General features: G+C 37.7%; 1 protein-coding gene across 6 annotated transcripts in view; it reads right to left on the bottom strand.

Moving 5' to 3' along the window:
* The window catches only part of LOC103041990 (DNA polymerase nu), a 96,659-nt gene that overhangs the window by 76,362 nt on the left and 7,646 nt on the right, over positions 1–12,651 (bottom strand). For 4 of the 6 annotated variants that reach the window (XR_002651059.2, XM_022678479.2, XM_022678475.2 and 1 more), the window contains exons 2-10: positions 11,435–11,591; positions 10,550–10,634; positions 10,302–10,415; positions 8,846–9,891; positions 7,483–7,607; positions 3,569–4,189; positions 2,186–2,355; positions 1,960–2,072; positions 1,343–1,491 (exon numbers count right to left, since the gene is read on the bottom strand). Coding sequence is in view for 5 of the 6 variants with exons in the window: in XM_022678479.2 (XP_022534200.2) it covers positions 1,343–1,491; positions 1,960–2,072; positions 2,186–2,355; positions 3,569–4,189; positions 7,483–7,607; positions 8,846–9,891; positions 10,302–10,415; positions 10,550–10,634; positions 11,435–11,549 (2,538 nt within the window). In the remaining variant the exon portion in view is untranslated. Of the gene's footprint in view, positions 1–1,342; positions 1,492–1,959; positions 2,073–2,185; positions 2,356–3,568; positions 4,190–7,482; positions 7,608–8,845; positions 9,892–10,301; positions 10,416–10,549; positions 10,635–11,434; positions 11,592–11,798; positions 12,390–12,651 lie in introns of those variants that run through there. The other 2 variants (XM_022678481.2, XM_022678480.2) reach the window with 1 other exon arrangement.

The raw sequence follows: 12,651 nt of genomic DNA, 5'->3' as shown, positions 1-12,651 counted from the left end.
TTTTTATGTTTTGTGTTGTGCGTGTTTAAATTCTGTATCTTTTTGAAAGTGTCTTAAAGTAGTTATTATTTAACTGTGTCATTTAGCTAAAATCCACATTTTCTTGTTCTAGGTCTCTCTGAGTTGTATATGCATGCTGCAAATGAAACTCAGTCTCAAACTCCATTGTCTGCAGTAGATAGTAAAAGCACCGTGTCTACATCAGTCCACAAATTAGTATTCATTGCCTCACCCAGCTTGGCTCGTGACAGCTTTAGGAACAGCATGGCAGTTGGTTCCCATGTTATTTGTGCAAATAACACAGTGTTACATGCTTTGCCCAGTAATTCAGAGCTATGGAAAAAATGGTTAGAATTTGTCTATGGAACACCACCAACAAAGTACAAATGAGCTAGGTAGGTTGTTCAATGACCCAACTGTCTTTTAAATGAGGTGCCTGGAATTTAATTCATAACTCAGTAAAAAGCAGAAATTAGTAAACTGTGTAAATGAGCTAATAAATATTTAGAGGGAACCCCTAATTATTATCTCAAAGTTTTTTTTTTTTTATGAATAAAATAAAAAAAGATGTAATGACACGTTTAAGGGCTGCAGTGACTCTGCATTATCAAAACATTACTAGGGGTGTGCCATATCATACATGATAATATCGACAAAAAAATTGAATATCGTGAACAATATTATACCCAGAAATATCGTGCCATATCACCCACCCCTAATGATCACATCAGGGTACTACTTTTTTGCTGTTTTTAGCAAAAGAAAAATTCACACTGTTCCTATTTCCCATTATATATCTACTAGAGACAGATTATATCTGTCCAATATCATTTATTTAATAATGGATATAAGTAGATATTTGGAGTGCATTATTAGTATCATGACATTTTGCATCATTGACTTCTGTAACAAATCTGATAAAATTCTTTTTTTTTTTAAATATATCAGTTAGCCATATCATATTGCATGCAATAATAAAATTCTAAATAATTTTTCAAATTTAGTGTTGTGTCATATTGTCAAAAGTATCATTATTGTGAGAATACCATTAAATATCGTGATATTATTTTTTTTTTTATTATTTTACATTACGTGTCATTATCTCTGTAAGCTCTTCTGCTAACACTTCCAAAAACATTACTGATGTATTGATAAGTATGACAGATGACCTTCAGTCCCAATGAATTAAATAACAAATACTATATTTCCAAATGCTTTAGGGCTACTTTTAGTGACATCCATTACTGCAAATGCACACACACAGCTGGTCTATTCCTTGTAGAGAAGTAAAAATTAGAATAGGACTTTCTAGACAGATAAACATCAACATGCGCACTCTAACCTTGCTGTGTCCAAGTGCAGGCTGTGCAGAGGTGTGATTGGCTGGACGTGTGCAGTGCTTGATGAGCAGGTCCTGGAAGCAGCAGGCGGAATCTGCAGGGTCCAGTAACCAGGCAGCAATCTGAGGATCCAACACCTGACAACCTGCCACTGAACAAAAGAGCAGAAGAGCACAGAAACCAGCATAAGTAATATCAACTGTAACCAAACAGAATGTGCTCATATTATAGTAGCCTTAAACACATTATTTTAATTTGCTATCACACAAATGTGGAAGTCTATTGTTCAAACTTTAGATACTTAATCTGTCCTTGTTGATTGACTGCATTTGAAATTCAATAAATCCGATTAAATTGATTTGAGTGTACAAAGAAGTTAAGGTACTGTTTTCAAGAAATATTGAAAATATGTAACAAACAGGCCAATACAGACATGTATACAGTAATGTGTAATTCCTGTAAATACCTGTCCTTCAATAAGAATATATATAATGCCATGAATAACTATTTACATGGTGGTTGACAGTGTGCATCATCTTTGACCTATTCTATCCATTGTAACCGTGTCACTACAGAGGTACAGCATTACAAATGTTCACAAACAGTATTAATTTCTTGCCTTGCTTCCAGCTTAGGTCTCTGTTGAAGTGCCTGAGTGCTGTCCGGAGCAGGTCTTTAGCTTTAAAGCACACTAAACGTTGTGTTCCACACACCATCTGCAGCAGGACTTCTCTGCAACACACAGATGCACATGCTTTTAATATAAGCAGTTCAAGTGACTTATAGCCCTAATACTGTTTGTAAATTTTCACTATATATTTTTTTCGTTCCACACTAAAGCATACTTTGTGAACAGATCCTGGTTGTGCTGAGGGTCTTGCTGAGCCCAGACAGGCCTTTGCTCCAGCCTGAGAAACAACAGTCTTTCCTCAGTAGTTTCTGTCTGCTCTAAATCCAATGCATCCAGACTCTTCTTCAGCAGAACCAAAAGCCCACACACTGCGGGTGTAGCCTTCTGAACATCAGGATGACATAAACAAGTCAGGATTTAGGGACCAGTTAGGGCTGTTTAAGGATGTTTCAGTATACATTCTTTACATCATCTGTCACTGACTGATGTTCATTACAGGATGCATTACATGAATTGGCAAATTCATCTATTGTAATAATTCTTGATAGTTTTTTTTCATGGATTTTATAATGTTTATTTTGATACTGGAATTATTCTGTGTTGACCAAAATAAAGAAATTAATGGATATTATCATTTTGGATCAAGGGTTTGTAAAGATTGTATTTAGAAAAACAAGAAAACAAAAAGCATGCAGAAAAAGGATGTGAGGGAGTAATTTACATACAGGGTCAATCAAGAACAACGACTAAAATCTTATAGGTAGGGGTGTGCTATATAGTATTGTAGGCAATAACACTCCAAAAAAAATCTAACACGATTAATGAAAGATTCTATTTAGTATTTGTTTCTTTGCCATTTACATGCATGGACTAAATATTCTGCACTTTTTTGAGTCTTGCTGTTACCGATTACAAAATAGACAAAGTTTATAGATTCTGGGATTTAAATAAAACTAAAATATTACTTTAGTTGCAGAAGTACATTCTTAAAATTAATTAAAAATACATATGTTTTGTCATATCACCACGAATATTACGCAGAAATACCCTGAAATATTGTAATATTAGTTTAGGGTCACCCCACTCATATTTCAATATGCTTAAAAGAAAGAAAGATATACAATATAATATGATTGAATCCTTCAAAGTAAAATGTTAAAATAACAGTATTTGCTTGTAACAAGCTTGTAAAAGATACAGTTAAATAAATATGTTATACAAGATGACTGAGATATTTCAAAGTCGTCATTACTCCTTTAATTACAGTGTTTCTACCACATTAAATTAAACAAGACTTTCTGTTAAGTCTCATCTCTCTTGAAATCAAACCATGGCCACACAAACCACCCATGCACTTGCTCTTTAGGAACTGAATCTCACATCTTTGGTAACCTCCACATGTGCGATATCAAGAAAATCTTTTTATGTACTGTATCTTATATGAGGGATCTTTAAATATATCAATATTTAGTATACATTGCCCAGCTCTATACAAAATGTCAGGAATTCTGAAGTGGGAATACCAATATTACCAATGGCAGATTTGTAATAAAATGTCATGGATACTGGGACTAGAACTTTTAAGGTCCAAGTCTACCTGTTCAGGGTCTAGTTGTGTGGTTCCATCCTGGTATACCATGGTAACCACCAGTGCTCTTGCTCTTCCAGCCTCCTCCAATACACCCATCTTCTCTTCCGGTGACAAACGGCTGGCATCACACACTCGTGAATCACAGGTCAGGGCAAGGGTGAGTTTAGAGGATGCTGGGGTCCCGTCTCCTTTCTTGTCTCCCTCTGAGGCTCTTTGATGACTGTTCATCTCTGATGCAGAGCACTTCTCTCTGGAAGGTTTGGAGATGTCACAGCGGCTATCTACCCTGGGCTCTTTTTTGTTTATCAGTTCCAATTGAGTGGTAGGAGTCTGCACTGGTCTCTCTTTTAAAGACTGCACACTTTTCAGTGGGTTCTGGAACTGCTTTGTGCTCTTGCTCTGCTGTCTCTGATAGGAAATGAGCAAGTCATTATGTTGGGAGGGTGAAGACTTCTGAAGAGGGCTGGAGAACTCTGGCATGCCAGTTGTCTGTTTAGAGAATGTTTCTTGGGATAGTATGATTTTGGAATGACCCTGTGAGGGTTGTGGAGGGATCCATTTTCCAGGTTTCTTTGACATAAGAACAGTTTTGGCCACACCCTCCATTCCAGAACTCCTTATGTCCACCTTTCAGTTAAAGACAAACATGAATGAAAGAAAGAAAGACATGAAACTGAACTAATATAAAATGGTTACAAAAACTCAAACCCAGAGATGACTGTAAATAAAAGGCATACAGTGGCTTTGACCTATTTTTCACCACTATAATAAGTTGTTAGGAGTAGAGGTCTGCATTCCTGCAGGGCCCACAGGTCCCTTTACAATATCTTACACCAATATTTCAATGTCATATTCAGGCATATGTTTTTAGAGGCTTTTTCATTTTCATCATGCCATCTGCAGAAAAGCACAGCTGAACATGCATTCAAGGAGGAGAACGAGAAAGCTCAAGAAATTTGTTTAAGAAATATCCTAATGATAAAGTGCAAATCTGCAAATCCTTTGAGCATTAATACCTGCTGTCTACACTGAGCCTCACCTTCAACTTAAGTCTCTTAAATATGCATACTTTTCATCTGCATTATTCTATTATTCATTAGGTTCCATCACACCTTGAGATGACTTTAAATAAATGTCCATACTAAGCACTCAAGATCACACTGCTGTGCTTTTATTCATTAGTAGCTCAAGGAAAAGAGTAGCCGCTGCATTGTCTGTACAGCTATAGTAAGATGCATAAAAAAAAGTCTGTGCTAAAACAGCTTCCACTCTTTTGGGAAGGCTGTAAAATGAGGATTAACTGCTAGGATTAACTACTAATCAGTCACAAGATTGACACTGCGGTCGGGCGCTGATGTTGTCCAGTGTCAAGGTCAGGACTTGGTGCTGGCCAATCAAGTTTTTTTCTGTTCGAGTTGATTAACCAAGTTATGAGCCAAGTGGATCACTGTTAAAATGAAACAGGCACAGTCTTTCCTAAATTGCTGCCACAAAGTTTAAAGTAGCATTATTTGAAAATTTGTATGTCTTGCTTCTGAAAATAGAATTTACAGTTTAAGACACTCCTAAAGGACATGCTTTGCACATGCATTTCTGGACTAGCTGAGAAATACAGAGAGTATAATTAAAAAAGAATAAACGGACATGGTAGAGTTTCATTACATACCATACCATACAGTTTCATTTACACTTTACATATGACTCTGGTGAAGTGGACAGGTCAATGCTTATTGGAACTATGTAGGGCTGTGTAATTAAAGTTACATGGTGCAGTAGCTAGCACGCTAAGCCTACAGTAGCTACTATAAAAACAGTCTTTTCCTTATTACAGGTATGTGAAGTGAAAGAAGCAAATCCAGATTTCAATAGCATATTATATAGTGGTCTTAGGCTTGCATGGTGCTGCTTTGTCATAATAAATCCCAATCTATGAAATCTGTTATAACAGCCTTTAAGCTATTATTACCTTCACAGGTTGTTTGGGTTTACACTGATTCTGTGAGGTTCTGTTTAGCTGAACTGACACACTATTTATAACACAACTTATAAAATGATTATAAGCTTGTTTTTTGCACTAATTTTATTTACTTCCTTCTGCATATGTGAGTTTGAATTAACTAACATCACTGCAAGAGTAGCTGTTTACAGAATTTGTTGTCAAGAAAAACTGTAGTACAATGCTTTTTTTATTTTTAGGACATCTTTTCCAACTTGGCAGCATTGTATGATTCAGCACCCAGGGGGGGTGTCCCATCTATCTTTTGTACACTGAAGCAACTCTGACTGATTATACATTCATCTATTCAGGACGTACACACTCACAGTGAATTACAGTGGTGCTGAGGATGGCACTACAGCCAATTCAGTGTACACTGAATGCAGAGGTCAATCACTGTAACTTTAACTGCTCCCAGATGAGCCCATTTCTACCTGAACAGCATTTCTGAACAGCTCAAAAGCTCTTTGTAAAAGGAGTGCCAAACATAAACATGCACAAGCACACACGCACACACACACACACCCACACTATAAGACAAGCCTTTGTTGTCAGCAAATCCTAGCTGAGTGTTGCAGAGCAGTTTCGAGAGGTCAGGAGGATCAAGTGATTCAGCTGCTTCTGTTCAAAAAGCTAAAAGTGTATAAATAAAATTCAAGGTGAAACCAAGAGCCTCAATTTCACACTAATTACATTCAGGGGATATATATTAGCATATCTAATACAACCACTGAGGTGTACAGAGTTATGCAGAATAGAAAGACACAGACCTTTAGAAAATCAAAGGGGAGCATTAAAAACGACCTCATTAAACGTGCATTAATAGACATTAAGTCTGACCTAATGGAGCAGAATAATATCAAATTCTGTTTATATAGCTGACTTGCTCACCTAAAAAGAAAGAAAAACAAAATAATAGCAAGAACAATGCCCGTTGCAGAGATCCAGTACTGAAGCTTGTGCTTTATAATGAAGGAATGCAGCAGGAGATATTATACATGGCCCTAATCTATGAACACGTTGAGTCTGCTTTCAACTTTCTTCCATAAAAGCCCAACTTAACATCTCTCTCTTAGCCAAACTGGTCTTGCTTATATTTGTCTTTGTGCTGTGCTGCTGTTATTGTGCAGAAAGTTTCTGGAAAGTGATAATGGTTATGAAAAACATATAGTGCTATAATTATGAGAAGTGCTATAGTTATTAAACATTATTATTATTATTTTTAGATTCAACCTGAAGATGTAGGTACTGCCAATCTTCCCATATTCTAGTGTTAACAGCTGTATCAATACTGACATATATTAGAAACTATGAATTTAGTCCATTGAATAAATTATTTTAAATAAATAAAATATTCTGTTGTTTAAGTTACATATTATTTACATAGCAGTTACAGATTTAATAGCAGTTAAGTATTGAATAAAATAAATAACTGAATAATTAATCAGTTAACTTGTTTTGCTTCATTTGCATTTTGTGAAGGAATGATTTAATTAAAAACATTACTTTAAGTTGCTCCAATTGCTGATGCAGATGTGCAAAGGCCCACACAGCTTGTCTAGCCCCGTATAGACAAGTACTGGCATTAAAATAGGACTCTTTGGAACAGACAAACGTGTACTTATTTGCGCCATGCCTAATGCCAGGTGTAGGCTAAAGAGATTTAAAGACCTGTGTTCTCCCAAATGATGGTGCTCAATCCAATACTATGTATTGGTGGTAATGAATCCTCATACTGCTGCATCAGAATCTAATAGAAAATCTTTAATTGACAGTAGAACATATTTCATAAGGAATAATAGGCAGTACTTTTTCACACCTGATAAGAGCTTGGATTTATTTCTTCATTTTCAACTTCATCATCATTATTTTATTATTTCCAAGAATTAACTGTAAGCTTTTTTCCATTGCCCCCTTCCTTTACCTGTGAGAGATCCTGGGGTTTGGGATGCATTTCTGTGACCACAGGAGCAGCTCTGCAATCTGGCTCAATACTGACATCAGCTTCTATATGGACATTTCTTTCCTCTGGCTGAGGTATAGGAAGGTCTGCACACACACATGTACACTTATACAAAATATTGTATATATATGAGAGTTCAAAGAGAAAGAGAATATATCCCACTAGTCATGGTGAAAAAACATGGATTTATACTACAGCTGGCAGCAGGGTGGCTCAGTCTTCAGTTGCAGAATTATCAGCTCCCTGGTCCCAGGGTCTGAGGTTCACCGCACATGAACTCTGGTTAGGACTGTGCCAGGTGGAAAGCTATCCGCTCCCACTGCTAATGTGGGGTTGCATGATTGGTTCATTTTCTAACATGGCTTTTTTATACGAGAACGGCTGCTTGTTTGGAGGAGCTCTTGCACAGTAAAATGCCATGCATCCCAAAAGGTTGTTCATTGTCAAATGAGTCTGAATCTAGCAAAATTAAATGACTGAAGCTTTTGTGATCCTATGAGCAGAAACGTCATGCAAGGAACTGTGCGATCCATCCACGGTTTAGATGATGTTCTTGTGTGTGAAAAATAAAACTAGCCCAGGATCTGTACTGGGTGCAGATTTATTTGTTTGGGACAAGTTTAAGAAGGGCCTTAAACCCTCAATATTACTTGTAATGCTCTCAACACTAGGAGGCTGATGGCAAGCACATGGCTGAGATCAAAACTGTCACCAATGCAGCATTACTACGCCTGTTCCAACCAGTATCACAATACGAGTAAGGTGGAGACAGAGCATCATCTATCTCCACAATGCAAGTGCTACCCAGTTACTGATGGCAAGGCAGCTTAGCCCAGGGTTCAAGCTCACAATCAACAGGCCATGGTAACAGAGTCTTTAATGGAATGGAATTTTTTGCACAATCCCACATTCTAGCTATTAGAATCTAGAAATAGAACAAATGACTAAAAACAGCATTCTAAAATACTTGGGTTAGGATGTATCTCAGGTTTTATATGCAGGGGTTCTCAAATTCACAGAAAAGTTACCTATAGAAGACTCAGCATGTTTTTCAAGGCTGTATATTTCAGCCATAATGCAAACCCACTTTATTGCATCTTTGTTCTTCCCCCGCTCTAAAGCACCTGATTCAAGGTGAAGGACGAGATGAATCAGGAAGTGAAAACACTAAACTGTGCAATGTACAGGTCCCCCTGGACTGCCCTGGAGAACCATTAAAGCATTTACCAGCAGCTGAGCAGCAATGTCTTTTGCTTTAATACTGCAGCACACATGCTAAAGTGTCTGAGCTCCCCCTACTGCCCAGCTTCAGCAGTGCTCTCACCAGTTTTATGACTGGAGGCTTCACTTTCCTCTGGTCTTGACTCTTCAGTTTCTTTACTCATATCTGCTGAGCCTCCTTCTTTAAGCACTGTGTCTTGGTCAGGCTCATTTGTGCTATGTAAAGCAGTCTGCATAGACATGGTGTCTTCCTTTGCATCAGCATTTTGAATTGACAATTGCAAATGGTTCTCTTTATTCCTAAACTGATCAAGAGTGGAAGATTCAGCAAAGTCTGAAGAAATCTTTACAGGCTCTCTATTCAACCTCAATTCAATGATGTCATTCACATGGCTGGGCAGCAGCACTGGTTGTAAGCTTGTTAGATGTTCTTTTTGTCCATTTGCACATACTAGACCTTCATCACAGCATTCTTCGCTAAGGTCCTCAGACCAGTGTAAATTGAATCGCACCATCTCTGATATCCCTATATTATAGAGATGATCCCACTCTTCACACACTATTTCAGTCGATTCGTTCCTTTTTTCTTCAGAGTACCAAACTTCCTTTTCACCAGAACTTTCATCACAATTTTGCTCTGCAGGGGCTCTCTCCAGCCCATTGTCTTCCTCTTCTACAAAGTCCTTGAAGCAGCTCACCACAGGCATCTGAACATGACCTGACCTCCATCGCTTGCAAGGGGGAGAGTGAGTCACTCTTTTTGCTTTGGACTCTTTCTTGGTGGGGTGCATTACTTGAATCTTTCCTGTTTTACTGGAAATCTCTTGATGCTTCTGCTCTTGAGACACTACAGTAGTAGTTCCAAGCTGTGGATCTCCACAGTAAGCAAAGGTTGTCCTGAGGAATGTCTTCTTTCTGTGAGAATCTGTCTCTGGAATGTTGTTCTCAGCCACTGTTCCCTTACGATCTGCAGACAATACTAATAGACTGGTACCATTACTATAATCACTTAACCTCAGATTCAGTTGGTCTGTTTTCTGTCGATTAAGTGTATTAATGTTACTGTGGAATGGTGAGACGTCGGCCACATTTGAGAGCTGAAGTTTAGGTGAGTGGTTCAAACACTGTTTCTCCTTTTCTTCACGAATCCTGCAAGACAAAAAAAGACTGAGTATGACTATGAACACAGTCAAATGTCCAAAATCAAGGAACGGGAACTAGGACTGTGACCTATGACTTTAAAGTGGGCTTCCTGCACCGAACATGGAAGTTTGGGTTTCTGTTGAATGCCATCTGGCTCCCACTATCAGGAGTCACTGGAAACTCTTCTATTCTATTTATGTTGCCTTGCCATGAGCATGCTGGCTAGTGTTCAATCATACCCACAAGATAACACCTTGTTCTGAAGCAGTCCCCTAACTATCAACTTACATACAGCTATTCCATGATTTTGGCATGTCTAATTTTTGCATTATTCTAACCATACTAACACTAATGCCAACTTTAAGACGCAGTGATGAAAACCAGAACAGATACATCATATGGGCACTTATACTTACAGGCTCCACTGTGACTCAGGGTAATAGCTAGGCTCCTCTGTAGGGTTTGTGTTGGGAGATTGAATTGCTTTTTCCATCTTAGGTCTGGAGGTATGATATGGCTTCTCCCAAGAACTGAAAGACAGTAAAAATGTAATACATAACCAGCAGAGAAAACACGCTTTCAATTGTATTTCAAATAAGCTGGACAAAAAGTAACAAAGTTATTTTCTCAACTGGCAAAAGAATGAATATATTGAAAAGCTCACATATTAGACTGAATGTGTAGTTCTGAAGGTCTGCTGCAGTGTTCTTGGTTCTGGAACAGCCTGAGCTCTTCACTGAGGGAGTTTACTATTCAACAAACAAAGAAACTATACTGCTTTGTGCACTAACAGAATAGTTGCTTCTCAATTTGAGTAGCTTCTCAATCCTGCAGGTTTTACCTTTAACCCAAACCCAACACACCTGATTCAGCAAATCAAGGATTTTCAAAGGAAATAATAAGGTGGACCTAACAGAGTAGTTTAGGGTTAGAGCTTACATCTGCAGGACAGTACATCTTCAATAGAGAGGAATAGATATTTTAAGATATAGGGGTAGTTTCCACAGAAAGCCTAAGAAATTTAAGCCTAGTCTTGGACTACACAGTATTTTAAATTGAGATTTACCATTAATATAATATACGACTAGACATAATCACTGTTCAGGAAATAAACCCTTGGAAATTAACACAAAACCTTGTCAAGATAAATTATCATACACAGATCGCCAAAAGTCAAGGGTTAGAAGTGTGTAAATTGATCATGAAATTTTACCTCAGAATGGGTGGGTATATGTAATGGATGACATTTGATTAAATCATTTTAAATGTTAACTTGATTGGAACAGACCTAAAGTAAAAACTGCACTTTTAAAATGATCCAATATATTCTCAGCCAATAACCAAGCACTCCAAACTATTTTAAACACAGTCAAATGTACACACATTAACACACACTGTACTGTGACTGCAGCCAGTACGTTCAGTGTAGGTCACTTAAGGATTTCATGACTTAAGACAATAGCAAAGTGCCCTCCAAAAAGCCCTCCACAAGCGTCCCTCCTTTACATCTAGGCCAAATCAGTGTCTCTTATGGCCGTCCCTAACTCACTGTGTCTGGACTTGTGTATTCTGCCTGCATACTGTGCCCTCAGCGCAGCCATAACCGTCTGTGCAGCCACAGACAGAGGGCCTGCAGCTAGTGTGCTGCAAGGGTAACTGTCCATCTGATCTGATCTGCTCTACTCCTCGCCTCCCCCCTGCCTAGCCTACAAAACAAACACACAAACAATATAGTGCTTAGTTACACAGAAAATCAACTACGTTTCTAAAGAAGAAATTAGTATAGTCAAAACTAGCAATTGTGTTTCATTATTTCTAAGCAACAAGCTCATAGACAGCAAAGGCAAATACTCTTGGCGCATAAAGCTCCACTTGACTGAATGTTTTGACCATAGAAAACACAGGTAACAAAAAACTATACACATAGGGCTTTATTGTTAACTTGCAAACTTAGCAATCAAATCAAATCCACATAACATTTAAAGCATGAACCAGACAAGAAAAGGGTCCGCATGTGTTTATTTTTATTATTTATTTTTATTATTTATTTTGTTCTACAATGTACAGTATCAAATTCTACTAAATTAATTGTATTATAAAAAAGCAACAACATGCGATTTCTGCTGCTGCATGACAGTTCAGACCTATAAACAAAGCACATTTCAGATATACCAAATATAAACAAACAATCAAAGTTGCACCACATTTCCAATGAGTCTTGCTTCAAGACTCGGTTCCTTGTATACTGAACCTACATTCATAGTTGCAAACAGTCTCCTTTTTTAAACCTATTTTGTGCCAGTCCGTGCTTCCATCTCCCTCACTGCCTTGCTGAGCAGTGTGGGATTGAGGTGGAAGTACACATAAAGTTCTCTCTCTCTCCTAAGGGTGGCACGCTGCTCCAGATGAGCCCTTTTAATTCTCAAGTCTCCAACAATATCCTGTAGCAGCTTGTATAAATGCTTCTGCTTCTCCTCCAGCTCACCCAGAGATAAGGACAGCTCCTGTGACAGGACAAAACGTACAGAAGACTTAGAGATCTCACATGATGCCAAGTTTAACACAGCAAAAAACATAGATGTAATATGTGGGTGTGTATGCATGTAAAACAACAACACTTCTGTAGTAACTACTTTTTCATTCATCTTTTTAAATATTATACAACCTCAAAATTATAAAAGTTGTGACAGAACGGAAAAAAGGTAAAAAATAATATAAAATAAAATACAGAAAAAAACAATTAACTAGTTTAAAGAACATTCTTAA

This window comes from Astyanax mexicanus, chromosome 8 (genome assembly GCF_023375975.1).
Source record: "Astyanax mexicanus isolate ESR-SI-001 chromosome 8, AstMex3_surface, whole genome shotgun sequence".
In the NCBI taxonomy this organism is placed as follows: Eukaryota; Metazoa; Chordata; class Actinopteri; order Characiformes; family Acestrorhamphidae; genus Astyanax; species Astyanax mexicanus.
Note: the sequence above shows the minus strand (reverse complement) of the source record. Positions and strands in the feature narration are given on the sequence as shown.